Source organism: Adiantum capillus-veneris, chromosome 1, assembly GCF_014529385.1.
Source record: "Adiantum capillus-veneris isolate H3 chromosome 1, ASM1452938v2, whole genome shotgun sequence".
Classification (NCBI taxonomy): Eukaryota; Viridiplantae; Streptophyta; class Polypodiopsida; order Polypodiales; family Pteridaceae; genus Adiantum; species Adiantum capillus-veneris.
The window spans coordinates 23,578,385-23,599,282 of record NC_140931.1 but is presented as its reverse complement, the minus strand read 5'-3'; the positions used below and the strand labels follow the sequence as shown (position 1 = coordinate 23,599,282).

The window sequence follows — 20,898 nt, the reverse complement described above, 5'->3', positions numbered from 1 at the left end:
CTACACACTCTCTCCTCCATGGGAATGTCATGAGCTCACCCCACCTCGATCTCTAGTCTGTGTGATGGCACTTTGAGCTGACTAATTGCCACCCGTGAGCTATGTGGCATGTAGGTGTCCATATAGCATGGTCGTTGTATGAACCCATCCTACAGTATGGTAAGAAAATGGTCTTTGTAGTGTGACATCTTCCGCCGGAGGGGGGATGTGATCCAAGTCTGATATAGAGCTACCAGAGATCCTATCGGATCACTATGTTTCTCTCACTACGTGAGAGATGAAAGCTTGGGGGAGTCGGGGTCGTACTAAAAGGTGGCAAACTCTCGAGGTCAAGGCCGTATGCTCCGAACCATGCTCTCATTTGTGTGATCAATGCTCTGTCGTATCCGGTCTATGATATCTATATAGCTGACTCAAATGCTCGTCTGTGAGTCTGTCGGTCAGAAGCTCTCGCACTCTCTGGATGAAGCAGACCGTCTGGAAGAGTGCATCCACTACCATAGGGGAGGTGGCAAGTTCTGCCTTGATGATGTTCGGCGACATTGTGTGCTTGCCTCGAAAAAGGCGAGCGATAATATAGACCTATGGTCTCTCAATCCGTGCCCATTGGCTATCTATCAATCCGGGTGCCCACACTGCTGCAGCATACATCAAGGCTGGAGTGACTAATGTGTTGAATAGCCACCCCTTCATGCGAGGCTCCTGAAAGTGTGCTTGATGGAATCTTTGCTCTAGCATGGCCAGTGCTACGTATCCTCTAGTCTGTCAGTGGCGGCCTGTGCCATGGAGAAGGGCCCCTATCTGCAGGTGAACGTGACTCCGAGGTAGATGTAAGAGGTTACCACCTCTATTGGTCCTCCTGCTGCTGTGAATGTGGTTGCTCTCGAATTGCTCTGGAGCTGTGCAAGATCATGATCTTGGTTTTCCCAAGATTCACTATGAGTCCCCTGTATGTGCAAAACTCATTCAAAGCTCTCTGATGGATCTATAGGCCCTATGGTGACTCTGAAATCAGTAAAATGTCATCAACATATAGATGTGGATTGAGGTACCTGCTACGTCTGCGCATGCCCCTCCTGCTCGTAGGATGTAGTCGGAGATCTGTCGATGTAGAGTCCGAAGAGGGTTGGGAAGAGCAGGCATCCTTGCTTAACACCAATAGTGCTAGCAATAGACTCTGACATACCGCCTCGGCAGCGAATTCTCTCAGTCACTCTCTCATAGAGAGCGTAGATGGCCCATATCATCTCCGAAGCTATCCCCAACCTTTGGAGTCGTCGAAAAAGCCTCTCCCGTGCGACGATGTCAAACGCTTTGCGGAAATCCACCAAGCAGCAGTAAAGCCTCTTCTTCCGCACCTTTGCCCCATCAATGAGGCAGCAGACAATCAAGATGTGGTTGATAGTAGAGAAGGTCCGCCTAAACCTTGCCTGGCCGGGAGCTCATAGGCCCTCAACCTCTCCGTAAGACCTAAGCTCAACCTCAAGAACTGCCCCATATAGCTTGGCCATTGTATGGCCGATCATGATAGTCCTGTAATTCCCTGGGTCCAAAGTGTCTCAGATACCGGGACAGCGTATGCCACATGTGAAGGGTTATTTATGGGAAACAGTTGGTCGACCAGACAAGAGATCTCTACAGGGTAGCTGGGGTTCAGGAGGAGTAGCAGTCTTATTTAAAGAGGAGCTGAAACCACTACTACAGATTATCAGGAAAGATGAGCAAGCAAGGTATATGTGGGTGAGAATGAGAGCCAAGACAGGTAGATTTCTATATATCGCTATATGCTACTTCCCTCCAAGTACCTCAGTCTACTCCTCACCTAAAGGACAATCCCCTTTCTCCATATTGAATAATGATATATGGGAGTTCTCTAGAGATGGAGACATCATTCTCTTAAAAGACTTTAATGCCAGAACGGCCAACTCTCAAGCAGTATTCTATGATACTTCTGAGAAAATGCTCAGAGAAGTGGATTTATCACAGAGGGGGCTTACTAGAAACTCACAGGATAAAGAACACACTGAATATGGGAGGCATCTCATGGAGATGGCAACTATACATGGTTTGGCCATACTTAATGGTCTAGAGAATTTCCCGTTATCTGGGGGATTCACATGCTTCACGCACAGGCCCCAGCTTCCCGCACAGGCATGGGGCCAGTACAGTGGATTATGTCATGACTTCACCAAGCTTTATTTCTAGTATCAAGGACTTTAAGGTGGGACCCAAACCGGTTGGGATTGCAGTGGATCATGCTCTCTTGACCTTATCAGTCTCCTTCCAATACAATGCCTCTCAAGTACAAAGGAAGAAGACAAACACAAGATATACTTTCACGCCAGAAACTGATTCAGTCTATGTGGAAAAGATCTATAATAGGATGTGGGCAGCCGAGCCAGTATATACTGTAGAGGAGATTACTTCTCAGTTAACAGAGATACGACATGGAGCAACACAAGAGCCATACCCACATAGTCAACTTGATCAGAAGAGAGGAGCTGGGAACATGCCTCAAAACAGTTGGTATGACGAGGAATGCAGAGAGACGAGAACCCAGGTCCAGAAAGAGCTTACACTTGGGATCATCACATATAAGCAATCTCGGATTGCTCTTCGGCATATAGTACGTCGCAAGAAAAGGGCATTTTTAGCCAAACTGGAGAAGGATTTATATCAGCTCTTCTTGAGTCAGGACTCACATGAGGCATGGCGCTTATTTCAAGAGCACTCACCGCCTCCGACGATTACTTCTCCTGAGATCTGGGGTCAATATGTAACATCATTATATATGGTATCTGGACAGCCTCCATTGCCAGATCCGCTAGAGCCATGCCCTGCTACTAGTACTTTCTTTACTACGGAAATGGTGGAAAAAGCCATTGATAAGATGAAGACAAGAAGAGCATATGATCATGATGGTTTAGTAGCAGAACATCTGATCCATGCCAGGGATCTACTTTCAGAAGTCCTTGCTCGTCTGTTTAATCGGGTCATGTGTGAAGGATTACCTGAATCTTGGAAATTATCTACTATCGTACCTATTTTCAAGTCAGGGGATCCTATGATACCCGGGAACTACCGAACCATTATGGTAGGTCACACTTTGACCCGACTGTACGCATCCATTCTTGAACAAAAATTAAGTAGATGGGCAGAGAATGAGGGCATAAGAGCAATTGGACAAGCTGGATTCAGAAGGGGTTATTCCACTTTAAATCATATTCTTACGCTCAGAGCCATTATTGAGGAAGGAACACCAAAGGGGAGAAGGATGTATTGTTGCTTTGTGGATTTTCGGAAAGCTTTTGATACAGTACCAAGGGCCAGATTGATGCGCAGGACGCAAAAGTTAGGGGTCCCCAAAGAGATTATTTGGGGGATCATGGCCTTATACGGGTCAGTAACTGGTTATGTACGTACTCCAGAAGGGGATTCCGACATTGTTCATTCCACCGTTGGAGTAAAGCAGGGATGCCCACTGTCCCCTACTTTATTTGGTATGTACATAGATGAGGTATCAAATTACATTGATAGAGAGGGTGATAGAGGGGCTCAACTTGCAGGGTCATGGATCCCTTTGTGGGGGAGCAAGAGAGAGAGCCCACTTGTTGTCCTATGCAATGAGAGTGAAGGAGAAGAGGAGATTGGCGCAGAAAGAGCACACGCAGAGAAAACGTGAGAGAGAGAGAGCACGTTGAATTTGGGAGAAGTCACGCTGTTATTCTTTTGAGCTTCACATTTGAGTATATGAGTAAGTGACTAGGGGGCCATTCACACTTGGGCCCCCTCACTTATAAGTCTTTTTAACTTATAAGTTATAAGTACAAGGCACTTAGGCCTTTATTCCCTAACAACCTCCCACCTAAAGGCAATGTACCTTGGGAGATCAAAGAATCAGCTAACTATGATACAACAACTGATCATGCACTTACTCATCCAACACCCATCATCTGACGGCAATATGCAAACCGCTCTGCTGGAAGACTCTTGGTCAAGAGATCTGCAGGATTGTCATCTGTGTGCACCTTGACAAGTGTAATGCTCTTGTCATCAAGCACGCTCCTGATAAAATGATACTTCACCTCTATGTGCTTTGTCTTGGCATGAAAAACAGGATTCCTTGCAAGCATAATAGCACTCTGACTATCACAGTGTAGCACAGGAACCGGTGACTTAGTGCCAAGCTCTTCTACCAAACGCATGAGCCACAAAGCTTCTTTGCATGCCTCAGTGGCAGCCACATACTCAGCCTCAGTGGTAGACAAAGCAACACATTTTTGCAGTCTAGAAATCCAAGAAACTGCACCTCCTGTGAATGTAAACACATATCCAGAGGTAGACTTCCTGCAATCTGGATGTCCAGCAAAATCTGCATCTGTAAAGCCATGCACAGATGTCTCACTCTTCCCAAAACAAATGCACAAGTCTTTAGTGCCTTTCAAGTATCTCAAGATACACTTCACTGCTTCCCAATGCTTTTTGCCAGGATTGCTCATGTACCTGCTTACCACTCCCACCGCAAATGCAATGTCCGGACGTGTAGCAACCATAGCATACATCAAACTGCCAACGGCTGATGCATAAGGAATCTTGGCCATTTCAGCCCGCATATCATCTGTGTTTGGGCAGTCATGTGCAGTCAGTTTTACATATGGAGGCAGCGGAGTACCAAGTGCCTTTCCCCCATCCATATGAAAACGATGTAGCACCTTTTTAACATAATCTCGTTGAGATAGATACAGACGCCTGTGAAGTCTATCTCGAGAGATACGCATGCCCAAAATATGATTAGCTTCACCAAGATCCTTCATGTCAAAGCGATTCTTTAAGCTTTGCTGTAATGCATCCAACGCCGTGACATTTTTACCCGCAATAAGCATGTCATCAACATACAAAATCAGCAATAGAAGAGATCCATCACTTGCCGTTTTGATATACAAACAATGATCAGAATTACTTCTTTTGTATCCTTGAGACCTCATGAATGTATCAAACTTGTGATACCATGCACGGGGAGATTGTTTCAAACCATACAAGCTCTTCAAGAGTCTACATACTTTCTTCTCTTGCCTCTTTGACACAAAACCTTCTGGCTGCATCATATAGATTATCTCAAGCAAATCGCCATGCAAAAACGTTGTTTTGACATCCATTTGCTTTAACTCCATATCTTCAGAAGCAACCAGGCCTAAAACAAGACGTAATGTGGCAAGCTTTACAACAGGAGAAAAAATTTCATCAAAATCAACACCATGCTTTTGTTTGTACCCTTTAGCAACCAAACGTGCCTTGTACTTAGAAGAAGCATCAGATGTGACCTTGGTCTTGTAAACCCATTTACATGGCAGAGCCTTATGCCCTTTAGGCAAATCAACCAAGTCCCATGTATGATTTTTCTCCAAAGACTGCATTTCCGAAACCATTGCTTTGAACCATTTCTTACTGTCTTCCCATTGCATAGCCTCTTTATAGCAAGACGGCTCACCACAATCAGTAAGCATGACATAGTCCAAAGACGGTTCATATCTATCGGGGGGCCTTGTCACCCGAGTAGACCTACGCACCCAATGATCCATAACAGGTGGATTTTCAGCCTGTAAACCATCAAAAACAGCAGGCTGTTCAGCCGGTTGCATCGCAACAACGGGCGGTCTAAGAGCATCAACCTGTTCCCCTACCTGTGATGCATCAATGGCAACTTGTTGGGGCTGATTTTCAGCAGCTAATGGCTGATTTTCAGCATGTAAAGGCTGCTGAACATTGGGCCTTCTTGGCTGTCCATATGTAACATCTTCACGAAAAACAACCCGGCGCACTTCCTCGACCTTTGTGGGCTGTTTGTGCATGCAATTCTCATTGAAGATGACATCATTGCTGCGTATGATTTTCCGTAATGCGGGATCCCATAATCTATACCCCATTTCACCATCCTCACCATATCCTAGGAAAATGCATTTATGAGACTTTGGTTCTAGTTTGGTGCGCAGTTCACTCCGGATGTGAACATAGGCCTCACAACCAAACACTCTTAAATGTGCATATGAGGGTGGCTTGCCAGACCACACCTCCTCAGGCACCTTTCCACCCAAAGCCTTGCTAGGTGAGCGATTAATCAAGTGAATAGCTGTTTGCACAGCTTCTGCCCAAAAACCATGAGGTAATGCAGCATGTGACAGCATACTCCGAACTTTCTCTTGGATAGTCCGGTTCAACCTCTCTGCAACTCCATTCTGAGAGGGATTAAAAGGAGTCGTAAGCTCTCTTTTAATACCTTTAGTAGCACAAAAGTCAATAAATGCTTTTGATACATACTCCCCCCCATTGTCTGAGCGCAAAGACCTAAGCTTCTTGTCAGTTTGATTCTCAACAAACGCAAGAAACTTCTTGAAAGTATCCAAAACATCGCTTTCAGCACGTATTGGATACACCCACACCTTACGTGTAGCATCATCGATAAACGAGACAAAATATTTCTTTCCCCCTAAGGATAACTGTGGCATTTCACATACATCGGAATGCACTAAGTCTAACCTGTCAGACTTCAAAAAAAGTGACCTTTTGTGTGGTGTTTGACTGTGCTTACCATAAATACAGTGCTCACAATGAGAAAAATCAGCATACCTCAAACACGGTAACGCGGCTAATAGATGTTCGTATGTAGGCCATTGTTTTTCCTTAGATTTAGGCGGCACTTGATCTGTAACGCGGCTAATAGAATGTCGTTTGTTAGAAGCATATATTTTTGCATATATGTGGTGTTCAAGTCATTAACCCGGTTGTACGAACGTCATATAATTTGTATGTGCATGTGCAGTTAATTTTTTAAGTATTAAGTATATGAAATACTTGGTCGGTAATGCGGCTGTGAAGAGTATTTCAAAATAACCACAACGAGACAGAGTTTCCATTCCTCTTTTACTCATGTGTCCCAACCGGCCATGCCACAAAGAGACACTTGCCACTTTCACTGCTAGAAGCCATTCTGAGTGATTGCAAACACTGAAACCCTGTTTTGCCGACCTAAACACGCCCAAATGTGCGCAATCGGGCAAAAAACAGCTTGCTGTTACAGAAAAACAGCGAGCAAATTTCACGCGAAATCACCCCAAAACGGCGTACATTCACTGCCAAACCCTTACCAAAGGTTTCCACAAGGTGTATACATCATTTGCTTGCTGAAATTCCCTGTTTTAGGTCAAAAATCAGACCTGTAAACACCTGTTTTGCTGAATTTTCAGAACCTCGTTGGTGGAAACACCTGTAAGATTGACCTGTGAGACTTGCCCTAATGAAATTGCATCAAATTGACCCCGAAATTGGTCAATTTCAGCAGAAATAGGCTGTTGTTCGCCAGTTTTTGAAACCCTAATTTTGGGGAAACTGTCACCGGAGGTCAATTCTACACGGTGAGAGGATTCCTTCGCGACAGAGTTGATCGAAAACGGTTGAATATCCTTTCCGCAGCGAGCAAAAACAAAATTCTGATCTGTGTTGCGAAGATGGCTCTCTTGGAAACCCTAAAGCTGTGATACCATGTGTGGGGGAGCAAGAGAGAGAGCCCACTTGCTGTCCTATGCAATGAGAGTGAAGGAGAAGAGGAGATTGGCGCAGAAAGAGCACACGCAGAGAAAACGTGAGAGAGAGAGAGAGAGCACGTTGAATTTGGGAGAAGTCACGCTGTTATTCTTTTGGGCTTCACATTTGAGTATATGAGTAAGTGACTAGGGGGCCATTCACACTTGGGCCCCCTCACTTATAAGTCTTTTTAACTTATAAGTTATAAGTACAAGGCACTTAGGCCTTTATTCCCTAACACCCTTTGTTGTTGTATGCAGATGATATTGTATTGATAGCAGAATCACCAGATGGAATGCAGAGGCAGCTAGATGCATTACATAAATTCGCGGAGGATAGTGGACTGTCGGTAAACTTGGGTAAAACCAAAGTTATGGTGTTTAACACCACACCGCAGTGGGTTAGGAGATCGGCACCTACATTTGCATATGGCCAGGATAGAGTAGAGTACACAGATGCATACACATACCTTGGGGTGGTATTTGCAGGACCGAAGTTTACTCTTAAGAAAGCAGCGGATGCTAGATTATCCAGAGCCTCTACGGCCCTTGGAGGGTTGGAGAGGATGTGTTCACAAGTACAGTTTCAGGAACCACGAACAAAACTTTGTCTCTTTGATACTGTGGTGGCTTCGGCTATGCTTTATGGGGTCCAGATTTGGGGACCATCTGTGGATCAGGATAATTGGAAGTCAATGGAGAGACCTTTGGTATCTATGATTTCCCGAATGATTAGAGCCAAGGCCTTCGTACCACACGCGATTACCCGAGCGGAACTAGCGGCCCCTCCGATAGAAATTGAAGCTCTTACCAGATCAGTGTCCTTTATACATGGTTTGTGGGATACAAATAATGGCCGATGAACTAGACTGGCCCTCGAATCCTCTCGACAATTGGCAATGAAAGGGGATACATCATGCTGGTATGCGCAACTGTCCTCGTGGTTTCAGAGACACGGGTTCAGTACGGAAAGATTACCCCCCTTCCAATACTCTCTTGAGGCTCCATCACTGGCAATTACACGAACGGAGATTAATAAAATCATCCGATAGGATCTTATACAGTTGGATACTAAGAGGACATGGGTAGACCCTACACAAGAATTGGGCACGAAGATGGCCGACTACAAAGAAAACTTCCTACAACTATCTGAAGATGGATTTGTGATTCGCCCGAGTTACATGGATACCCACCTGTCTCATGGTTTGAGATGTGCTATTGGTCAGATTCGTACATCCTCACACCAGTTGGAAATTGAATTTGACAGATTTAGGGGAATCCCACCTGAGAGCAGAATTTGCAAGTTATGCAGAATGGAGCCGGAGACAGAATTACACTATATATGCCACTGCACAGTATACTATGAGATACGTGGGCGTTTTCATTGCCTCTTTAAAGAAGGCTTTGGACCTCTAGATAGAATCATGCAATACCAAGATCAAAGATGCTTAGGCTTGTACCTACTGGAACTACATCGGCAAAGGGATAAACTAATGAGAAGACAAAGAGCACTACAGCCTCAGAGGCAGATCACAGATTTCTTCGGATCGAGAGAAGCAGGAGTGGAAGGGAAGCAAGAGGCCAGCAGCCAACACAAAGGAGTACTCACATTCATACCAAAGGCACCCTAATTGAATGAGCGATTGAATTTAGGAAATCGAGACGACCACGACCAAGATGCAAAAGCACACTTCACCGGAGGAGACTACAACAAAGGATTAGAAGCATTCTAGCCAGACACCCAGAATGCTCCTATGAAGTTTATTTAATGCTTTGTATTTAGTTTTTTCACATTTACTTTCACACTTTTCACACTTAGTACTTTAGTACTAAGTGTAACAGATGGTACCCAGACATTGTAACAAATTCACCACTTTTGTATCAGTTTGGTCTCATAGGTCATTCTGGCCTTTTGAAGACGTTAATATAACATTTCATTTCTCTCTCTCTCTCTCTCTCTCTCTCTCTCTCTCTCTCTCTCTCTCTCTGACACCCCCCCCCCATCTTGCCCATAGGCCTCACAGGCCCTGCTGCCCCATGCTGGCCTGCTCTTGTGACAACGAGCCCCACCCCCAAGTCGGTCCCGCCCCCGCTCCTCCCCCTCCCCCCCCCCCCCCCCCCCCCCCCCCCCCCCCCTGCCCAGCCACCCAGCCCCCCGCCCCCACGCCAGCACATCTCCATAGGATTTTTATTTTCGTTTTTCGAGTTTTCAATTTTTCATAATCTTCACCTGCAGAATTTTAGCCCTGCAAGAACCAGAAAACTCAGACCTAGACCTGCAGGAATCAGGGGGGGAAAATCCAAGAAAACAGATTGCAGAAAGAATTTGAAATTGCAAAATTTGGCTAAAATTGACAGAATTCTGAAATTGCAGAAGTGACTCTCGATATCTTTCTGTGGTTTTCTATGGTATGTATGCACGTATGAGGGTGTCCATGTACACATAACTGAGGATGTCCATATATGCATAACTGAGGACAGCTACGTATGCGTAATCAAAGGACAACTCTATATACATAACTCGAATACCAATGGAGGTCATGAGCGCTTCACCAGCTTGCAAGCCCCATACAAACGCAACCTTCATGCGTACAAACGAGCGGATAACACAAATGGAAAGGGAGATGGAAGAATGGAAAGCACATATGGAAGGATGGTGGAAAGAGAAGGCCAACCTTCTTCAAATGTTCCTCAACGAGGGCACGCAATGGAGGGAGAAAGAAGACCTGCAACCAGAGGGTACAGGCACTTAAGGCGGATTCACAAGCACTCAAAGAAGAGGTCTCATCCCTCAAGCGAGAGCTGAGTGATAGAGCAAGCGGTGACCTCGAGATCAAAGAGGAGGAGAAACAGAATGTGGTAAAGACGTCTTCGTGGATGGATGTGATCACGAAGACACAGAAGAAGGCGGATGAGGCCAAGAAATGGATAGAAGTCGCTAAGAAAGGGAAAAGGAAAGAAACCACATCTGCCTCCACTCCTACAATCATCAACATGGCTCTAGAAGAAGAGTAGCTAGAGCTTTGCATATAAGAGTAACCGGTCTAAAGGACCGAGATGATGTGGAAGGGAAAGTCGCAGAACTTCTCCGCATGATGGGTAGTGAGGCTACTCATACAAAGGCATGGAGGGTAGGGAAGAAGACACAAGGAAATGGGGAGACTTCAAGAGAGAGAGCTATAATCATCCATTTCCCATCCATGGAGGCAAAGGACTTCTTGAAGAGGCATCCTACAATAAAGAAAATGGGCATGTTCCTTGGAGATGACCTCTCTCACACACCTTGCCCATATGAGAGAGGTAATGCCAGAGATTCAAGCGGCAAGAAAGAAGGGAAAGACAGCCTTCTAGAGATCGGGTGGTGATTGTAGAGCGGCGCTCCACATGACGGTGCGAGACCTATGGGACCACACTCAAAAGTTGCCACCTGGAATTGTAATGGATCTATGCGCCTTGATGTGGGTGCTTTTGAGGATAGTTTTACGGGAAGAGACATCGTCTTCTACTCTGAGACACATCAGGCACAAACGACGGGGCTTAGGAGGAGCGGCAGTGTTATTCAGGGAGGACTTGCAGCCACTGATACATATAGCCCGCAGGGATGAGCAAGCTAGGTACATGTGGGTGAGACTGAGAGCAGAGACAGGCAGAACCTGGCAGATATCTTTACATTGCTATTTGCTACTTTCCCCCGAGCACGTCAGTGTATGCACCACCCAGAGGACAGTCCCCCTTCTCTATTTTGGATGATGACATATGGGAGTTCTCTAGAGATGGTGACATCATCATTCTAGGGGATTTCAATGCTAGGACTGCCCATCATCAGACAGTATTTTATGATACTTCAGAGGAGATGCTGAGAGAGCTAGATGCTGCAGAGACAGGCCTATCCAGACTATCACAAGATGGAGAACACATTGAGTATGGACGACACTTGATAGACTTGGGGACTACACATGGATTGGCCATCTTGAATGGCCTACAGAGATTTCCCGCTTCGGGGGGTTTTACATGCTTTCCACACAAACATGGAGCCAACAGAGTGGATTATGTCATGGCACAGCCGAGCCTCATCTCTAGCATCCAGGATCTCACGGTCGAACCCAGACCTATTGGTGTGCCAGTGGATCATGCTCTTGTGTCGTTGACCATCTCTTTTTAGTTTAGTGTAGCACACAGGCCACGGGCAGCAGCCCCTACTCGCTACACCTTCACGTGGGAGACAGACTCTGTATACATAGATGGGATCTACAGACGCCTGTGCACAGAGGAGCCAGGGCAACCTCTGAAGGAGCTTACTACTATACTGACACATACACTACATGATACAGCGGTAGAGGCATACCAAGCCTGAGCAGAGACGCCGTTCGGAGAGCATGCCCTAGAGTAGTTGGTATGATGAGGAATGTCGGGACACTAGAGCTAGACTTCAGAGGGAGGTGCTTTTGGGGGACATCACTCATAGACAATCACAGATTGACTTTCGACGCCTGGTGCGGCGGAAGAAGAGGGCATTTTTGGCTCGCCTAGAGCAGGATCTATACCAGCTATTCTTAAGTCAGGACTCACGTGAGGCATGGAAGCTCTTTCATGAGCACACCCCCCCCCTCTGCCATCACTTCTATAGAGACCTGGGGCCAATACGCATCATCTCTGTACAAAGTTCCTGAGCAGCCCCCCCTTCCTGACCCCCCCGATCCATGCCCACACACATGTGCTTTTTTCACCACTGAGATGGTGAGGAAGGCCATTGACAGGATGAGGACCGGGAGAGCATATGATCATGATGGCTTAGTAGCTGAGCATTTCACGCATGCCAGAGATCTACTAGCAGAGCTTCTAGCAGTTATGTTTAACCGTGCCATGTGAGAGGACTTGCCTGATACTTGGAGCCTATCTACTATTGTACCTATCTTCAAGTCGGGAGACCCTATGGAGCCTGGGAATTATCGCACTATCATGATTGTTCACACATTGGCACGGTTTTACGCATCTATTCTTGAGCAGCAGCTGAGTAGATGAGCAAAGAGGGAGGGGTTACGTGCAGCCGGGCAGGCAGGGTTCAGGAGGGGTTTTTCTACTCTTGACCATATCTTGACACTCAGAACCATCATTGAGGAGGGCAGGTTGCATGGGAGACGGATCTATTGTAGCTTTGTGGATTTCCGCAAAGCATTTAACATAGTACCCAGAGCTAGATTGATGCGCAGATTATAGCAGATGGGCGTACCCACACAGCTCATTTGGGGGTTCATGGCATTATACAGGTCAATAGTGGGGCATGTACACACCTCAAAGGGTGTATCCACACCGGTTCACTCAACTATTGGGGTGAAGCAGGGTTGCCCACTCTCTCCTACTCTATTTGGTATGTATGTGAATGAGGTTTCTGACTACATTGAGAGGGATGGTGATAGAGGTGCACAGCTGGCAGAGACATGGATTCCACCATTGTTATATGTTGATGATATTGTGTTGATCTCTGACTCTCCGGAGGGGATGCAACGTCACTTGGATGCTTTGCATAGGTTTGCCCAGGAAAGTGGTTTGTCCGTCAACCTTGGTAAAACCAAGGTCATGGTATTTAATACCACCCCAAAGTGGATCAGGAGGTCAGCACCCGCATTCACATACGGCCAGGAGACAGTGGAGTATACAGATGCCTACACTTACCTTGGAGTGGTTTTTAGTGGACCAGCATTTTCATTGAGGAGGGCAGCAGAGACTAGATTGACTAGAGCCCATGCAACATTGGGTAGATTAGAAAGGATGTGTTCACAGGTTCAGTTTCAGGAGCCTCGAACGAAGCTCTTTGACACTTTGGTGACTTCAGCATTGCTTTATGGAGCTGAGATTTGGTGTTAGGTGCAGCGGAATGATTGTTTACTTATGATTGCACAATCTGGTACAAATGGTATTCATGAGACTGATGCAAGTCTAGGCTATGTCGACGATGACAACGGTGATGACGAAGTCGACCTAAGGGCTGAAATCTGCTAATCTTCTATCTGCTGGATTCTAACTCTATGTCGATAACGATGTCGACGACGACGATGAGACGACGACGCGCTGAAAACGCAGATGCTGAAATCCGCGTTTTCCGGGCTAAACTGTAAACCTTGCGGAAACTGACCGTGCGGCGAGGAACTGTTGCGGGAAGGTGAGATTTGCGAGGTTCGGGACTTGATCTACATTGTCAACTGCTGAAAACTGAAAACGCTGGTCTTAGGGCTGATTCTGTCGCGATAGATCTGCAAAACGTTGAGGTTGCTGGCAGATGCAAAAACGCTAGGGCTGAAAATCTGTGTTTCTGTCGCCATGGCTCTGCAAATGCAAAACGCTAGGACTGATCTAAGGTCCTGTTGTCGCCGTGGCTCTGCAAATGCAAAACACTGGCTGATCTGCGGTGTCTGGTCCAAAAACGCTAGCCAAACTGCTGAGGAGCAAAAACGCTAGAGTCCTTGGGTTCTGCTGGGGTTCTGTTGAGAACGTGCCTGTTGAGCATGTGCTCCTGCTGCCTCTTCTGCCATTTAGTGCTAACTTGGGTTTGCTTATATACAAACTTAGCAAAATTGCCCAACCTACTTTTGTTGGGAAAATTGCACTAGAAAATTCTCCTAACTGATTCTAATGGATTCCGATGGGAATTCTGATGATCATGCTGTATGCAACCAAAGGATATGCATCTATGCTAAGTGACTGGGCATGCACGGTCTACGAATAGACTCACAGAAGTGCCAGATCACTTCTAATCAAGACTTGACTGGACTGACTAAACCCTGATCATGCTGTAGCTTATCCACGGACACATAGGGTTGGATGTGTCACGTGACATCCCCTCCTTTTCAAAGTGAGGTACTGGTACCGAACTGTATGGCGTCGAGGGAGATCGCCAATAGCATCCGAAATCCTGGAAGGGACTCTTCGCCGGCCCACCTTGATGTGTGGGTCATGTGGTACTTGAACTTCATAAAGGTCTGCAACGCTTGCTTCTTTGGGCCGCGCGGAAAGCGACAGTCTTCTGTGGCTCCTTCGATGCTTCAACTTCGTCTAGAGACCTGCTTCTTTCGTGTTCAAGAATCTCCACGGCTGAAAATTCCTGAAACCATTCCAACACAAAAAACATGAACATACCCATTCCATGTAAAGTGAGTGGAAAAAATCTTGTCTTCCTCAAAGACGGTGCATGCAATGTGGATGAACAAAGAGACGGAGTGCCAAACGGTTCACCGCACACACGCAAACAATGCGATCGAATCTTTCTCTTTTGATCTAAAACAATCAACTGTGGCAATGTACACTGGAAATGCCCATGCTTGGTGCTCATACTGTCAGGTGCTCTGTCGACAACTGTGTCATGCCAAGGAAGAGACATGGAATGTGACTTCCTTACATACATACTTTTCAGCTTTTCATGAACAATCCGCATACATTCGTGCTCATCCATGAGAGAAACGTGCTCAACATACAATATGTCATGCCTAGGAAAAGGGATCACATAACGATGCTGACTAAAATACAGGAAACGATCACGAATGAAACACTCGAACAATGCGTGCGTAGCAATCATGCGAACACATAATACTTCATGTGAGGGTTCTTTGGACCTAAGCCCGAGAGCCAAGATCGATTCTTCTTGAATGATCGAATCGTCCTGTGGGGGTTCTTTGGACCTTGGCTCAAAAGCCAAGATCGGTTCTTCGTGATTGATTGAATCTACAACGAGGTTAGCTTCGCTACAAAAAGCATCCACTAACACATCATCCTTGTGAACAATCACATCATCTTCATGCAACTCATCATGCTTGTGAGAAATCACATCTTGACCATGCAAATCATCATGCTCGTGAGAAATCACATCTAGATCATGCAAATCATCATGCTCATCATTATCATTCAAATCATCATGCAAATCATTGTCATTCAAATCATCATGCAAATCATGTGTGTCTTGCTTTGGAGAAGAAGAGACTGAGAGTGTCTCCTTTTCCTGATCCTGTTGAATCTGTGCCTGCATTTGAGAAAAGAGTCGCAACATCTCTTGCATTCTTACTTTGGTCTCCCGGTCATATTCTACTTGTCTTGCTTTGTTCTCGCGATGTATGGCTGCCACTCCTTCTATGTATTGATGCTCTATGGCTGCCATCTTTTCTTCGTGTTCACGCTTTATTTCTGCTTTTCGGTCTAACTTCTCGTCCATAAACAACTGCAGCAACTCCTTCATAGGAGTTAGTGCAATCCTTGACGTAGATGGGGAAGGGGGAGGGTCGGAAAAACCTCCTGGTGGGGAAAATTCTTCTTTGCCTCTCTCATGCTCATCACCTCCAAGCGAAGTATCCATTCCACTTCGAGTGATGACCATCTACTGAAGTCTTGGATACTTGTGGGTTCTTGTGGTTTGGGTTCTTAAGTTCACGAGGAACTTGGGTTCTTGAGGGTCTTGAGGTCTTGAGGGTCTGGGTTCTTGAGTTCTTGAGGTTCTTGAGGTTTTCTTTTGCTTGCAAATCGCGTTGGAGAAGGATCTTCTCTTTACCCGAGTTCTACTCTTTTCCGCGGGCGCACCCCTTGGCGGCCTTGCGCTCACACCAAGGTTGCTTTTTCCCACCTCACGTCGATTGGCCGGCCGCTAAGTGCACAGTCCGCTCTCAATGAGTGAAAAGAGACACAAGGGGAGGCTGGACAAGCTCGGGATTCCTGTCACTCTTCAACAAAACAGGATTAGGAATCGACACGCCCAAGCGAACTTTGGTATGTGCGACCTCAACAAGCAAAAAAAATTATGTGGTTCTTGTGGTTCTTTCCTTGAGTGATACTGAACACTGTCAAAGCTCTGATACCAATGTTAGGTGGAGCGGAATGATTGTTTGCGCTTTGCTCAAGATGAGTGCTCCGAACTGTGCTCAAGGTTCCTCCATTCTTAATGGAAAGTGCTATGATCACAAACAAAGTGAATGGACACTGTGTGTGCAAGTGTATGAGACTGAGAGATAGAGAGAGAAGAGAGATACGACATCAGAGACGTTGTAAAACCCTCCTCCGAAGGCCCCACTCTCGTCGACTAGAGTGGTCTACTTATGATTGCACAATCTGGTACAAATGGTATTCATGAGACTGATGCAAGTCTAGGCTATGTCAACGATGACGACGGTGATGACGAAGTCGACCTAAGGGCTGAAATCTGAAATCTTTCTACTGCTGTCCAAAAACGCTATGGGCTGAAATCTGCTAATCTTCTATCTGCTGAATTCTGACTCTATGTCGATGACGATGGCGATGACGACGATGCGACGACGACGCGCTGAAAATGCAGATGCTGAAATCTGCGTTTTCCGGGCTGAAACTGTAAACCTTGCGGAAACTGACCATGCGGCGAGGAACTGCTGGGGGAAGGTGAGATCTGCGAGGTTCGAGACTTGATCTGCATTGTCAACTGCTGAAAACTGAAAACGCTGGTCCTAGGGCTGATTCTGTCACGATAGATCTACAAAACGCTGAGGTTGCTGGCAGATGCAAAAACGCTAGGGCTGAAAATCTGTGTTTCTGTCGCCGTGGCTCTGCAAATGCAAAACGCTAGGGCTGATCAGAGGTCCTCCTGTCGCCGTGGCTCTGCAAATGCAAAACGCTGGCTGATCTGCGGTGTCTGGTCCAAAAACGCTAGCCAAACTGCTGAGGAGCAAAAACGCTAGAGTCCTTGGGTTCTGCTGGGGTTCTGTTGAGAAGGTGCCTGTTGAGCATGTGCTCCTGCTGCCTCTTCTACCATTTAGTGCTAACTTGGGTTTGCTTATATACAAACTTAGCAGAATTGCCCAACCTACTTTTGTTGGGAAGTCACTTAAAAATAATAAGTGAAAAATGTCAAAAATAGGGAAAATAGGCTAAATGCATTGGAAAATTCCCCTAACTGATTCTAATGGATTCTGATGATCATGCTGTGTGCAACCAGAGGATATGCGTCTATGCTAAGTGACTGGGCATGCACGGTCTATGAATAGACTCACAAAAGTGCCAGATCACTTCTAATCTAGACTTGACTGGACTAACTGAACCCTGATCATGCTGTAGCTTGTCCACGGACACAAAGGGTTGGATGTGTCACGTGACATTTGGGGACCTTCATTGGATCATCATGGGAGGACAGGCCGCACTCATGGATAGGGGGACATGGAGAAGCCTCTGGTCTCTATGATCTCGCGTCTCATTAGAGCTAAGGCTTCAGTACCACGTGCTATTGTCCGGGCAGAGCTAGCTGCCCCCCCACTAGTGGTTGAGGCGCTCACCAAATCTGTCTCCTTCATACACCGCATGTGGGAACTTCCCAGAGATAGATATGCCCACCTCGCACTTGAGTCCTCTCAACAGTTAGCCATGCAGGGAGATACAGCATGCTGGTATGGGGAGATGACATCATGGTTCCAAGCGCATGGGTTCAACATAGACAGATTACCTCCCTTCCAGTACTCACTGGATGCATCCTCTCTGACTCTTACAAAGTCCGAGATCACCAGGCTCATCCGCCAGGACCTGACTCAGCTAGACACCAAGAGGACATGGATACAGCCAGCACAGGAGCTGGGCACGAAGATGGCTTTCTACAGAGAGCATTTTCTCCAGCTTACGGAGGACGGATTTGTGACGAGGCCCAGATACATGGACACCCACTTGTCTCATGGGATACGATGTGCTATTGGCCAGATATGCACATCTTCACACCAGCTGCGGATCGAGACTGGGAGATACAGCAAAGGCCAGGATATGCCTAAGACAAAGTTGCACTACACATTCCACTACCCCGTCTACTACGAGATACGAGGCCGCTTCCGTTGCTTGTTCAGAGAGGGCTTTGGACCACTCTCCAGAGTCATGCATTACGAGGATCAGAGATGCCTGGGTCTGTTTTTGCTCCATCTGCATAGACACAGAGAGAGCTTGATGAGAGGAGAGGCTAGCCAATCTCAGAGAAAGATCACAGACTTCTTCAGAGCTGCCACTAGACACCCGGAGGAGCTACTACCACAGCAGAGCTCGTTGTTTCACACTAGAGGCACACTAATCAACCGAGCGACCGAGCTGGGGAGATCCAGACGCCCACGACTGCAGAGGACTACACAGCATCGACGGAGGCTGCATCAAAGGATTCGGATCACTTTGGCCCGATACGCACGACGCCCGGTCAGACTACTGACCATGGAGGAGATTGATGAGACCCGCCAACGACCAATGCTGGATCTCTTGTGATCTAGCTATCCCCGCTAGCTGCTTAGTTCACACCTAGCAGTTTAGGATTCCATAGTATTTTATTTTGTCATTTTGTCATCTTGTTACTCTGACTTTGTATCAAATCCACCACATTGTAACTTTCTGGTCTCATAGGTCACTTTGGCCTTTTGAAGACGTTAATATACCATTTCATTTCATCTCTCTCTCTCTCTCTCTCTCTCTCTCTCTCTCTCTCTCTCTCTCTCTCTCTCTCTCTCTCTCTCTCTCTCTCTCTCTCTCTCTCTCTCTCTCTCTCTCTCTCTCTCTCTCTCTCTCTCTCTCTCTCTCTCTCTCTCTCTTTTATACACACATATATATGGCAAGAAAGCTATATACAATGTACAAAGGGACCTCTACAGATGCTCAATGGCCTATCACCTATAGGATGTACAAAACAAGGTGTGAGGCCGATGTATATATCAAGGTGGCCTATAAGAGGAATGCAAAATGAAACCACTGGGTAGCCGCATAATGCCATGTGATGTGACTATGGTCCAGACTGAAAAGAACTAAAGATCCCGCCATATCTGAAGAAAGGGGTATCTAGACCTCTCCAATGCCCTGGAGGAGCCTGCTAAATATCCCACTAGCTGCAAGGTGTATGAAGCGGCTCGTTTCAAATACCTGCCAAAATGGTGGATGTAGAAGAAAAATGTGAGCACAACGAGCCTTCCGCATGGTCCAAAGCGTGATGCTGCAGACCGTAGTTAAAACTATATCCCCCTGGTAGAGATCCAATTGATGACCTATATCTGAAATCGCATGTTGAGTGCCCGGTCTATATCCCAATGAAATTTGTCTCAAAGATGTGAACACACTACTCGTTATTTCCCAAGCAGAATACATGCTGCAAACAAGCTTATTTCAAACAATCTATTACTAGAGAAAACAGCGACACAATCATCTACCTTAGCTATCTTTCAGTCTTTTCCTGATATGTTTAAACATGAAAAGTCAGAATTAAGTACCAGAGGCAGCTGAGGAGGCAATGCGGTTACACCAGAGGATATTGTGGGTGGAAACTGATCCACAAGGGATGGCATGTACGTCTGGTCAAACCCTTGAAATCCAGACTTTCCGTCCATCGTCTTTACATCCGGCCCCAAGCCACAGACTACAAAGTATTCTAAGACCCGTGCCTGTGCCATTGATGTGATTATCAAGATCACCCAGAATGCGCAACTGTTTATCCGAGGACTGGGCCTACGAGCCCTAGTCAGATTACTGCAGAAGACTTAAGCTCGCGCCAATGCCCTGGCAGACGAACGAGGCGCATCAGATCCCCTCGCCAGCTTGTCGCATCAAATTCGTGGGCGAGGGGGGAGAGACTGAGAAAGAGAGGGACAGAGAGCGAGGTTCCCACGTATTGTTAAAGACACTAAATGAATGTCACTTTTTGAACAAGTTAATATAGAATTAAAGTGGCCTTTCTTTTCCATCTATATAACTATATATATGCTATATAATAAGATAACGAGGGAGATATTGTCATGTATAGATCTCCCTTTGTGTCAAATTTATGGTCTCATTGGTTAAACAGGACCAAGCTTGGGCTGTCATGACCAAGGAAATGCGTGATGCAGCAAAACTGGGATCAAAAGGGGGAAAGTGGAAGGGGGTTGTGATGCACGACAAACTTCTCACCCTGAAGTGGTCTTATCTTAGATCTGGTGGACTCTTAGGGGAGCTAATGCGGAAGTACAAAAGTGTTGCTGAGGCTCTGGAATGGGGGCAAGTAACCAGATACTTTAAGAACTCCATATTACACTGGTCCCCTTGGCTCTCTAAAATATTTGGGCCACCGCAAAGCCCTTACTGGATAGAAATGGCTACGAAGGTGAATAATAAGGGGCTCATTCGACTAGAGCAATTCTGGGATGGCAACAGGAAGTGTTGGAAAACTGCTGACTCTTTAGCCATCCAATTTCAACTGGATGGCTTTGAGATCTTACTAGTCTATAGGGTGATGAAAGAGCTTGATAAGGTGGTGATGCCAATTTGTGAATCCAACTTTGAATGGGAAGCTTGGAGATGGCCCGGGAGTAGCCTCTTTTGGAAACCACAC

At 46.3% G+C, this 20,898-nt stretch overlaps 1 protein-coding gene across 1 annotated transcript in view; it reads right to left on the bottom strand.

Moving 5' to 3' along the window:
* SCD1 (stomatal cytokinesis defective / SCD1 protein (SCD1)) overlaps nt 1-20,202 on the bottom strand; it is a 143,360-nt gene extending 123,158 nt beyond the window's left edge. The window contains exon 1 of the mRNA XM_086514861.1: nt 19,802-20,202. Coding sequence (XP_086370987.1) covers nt 19,802-19,981 — 180 coding nt within the window. The 5' untranslated portion in view covers nt 19,982-20,202. The remainder of the gene's footprint in view (nt 1-19,801) is intronic.
* Nucleotides 20,203-20,898: the final 696 nt, after the last annotated feature.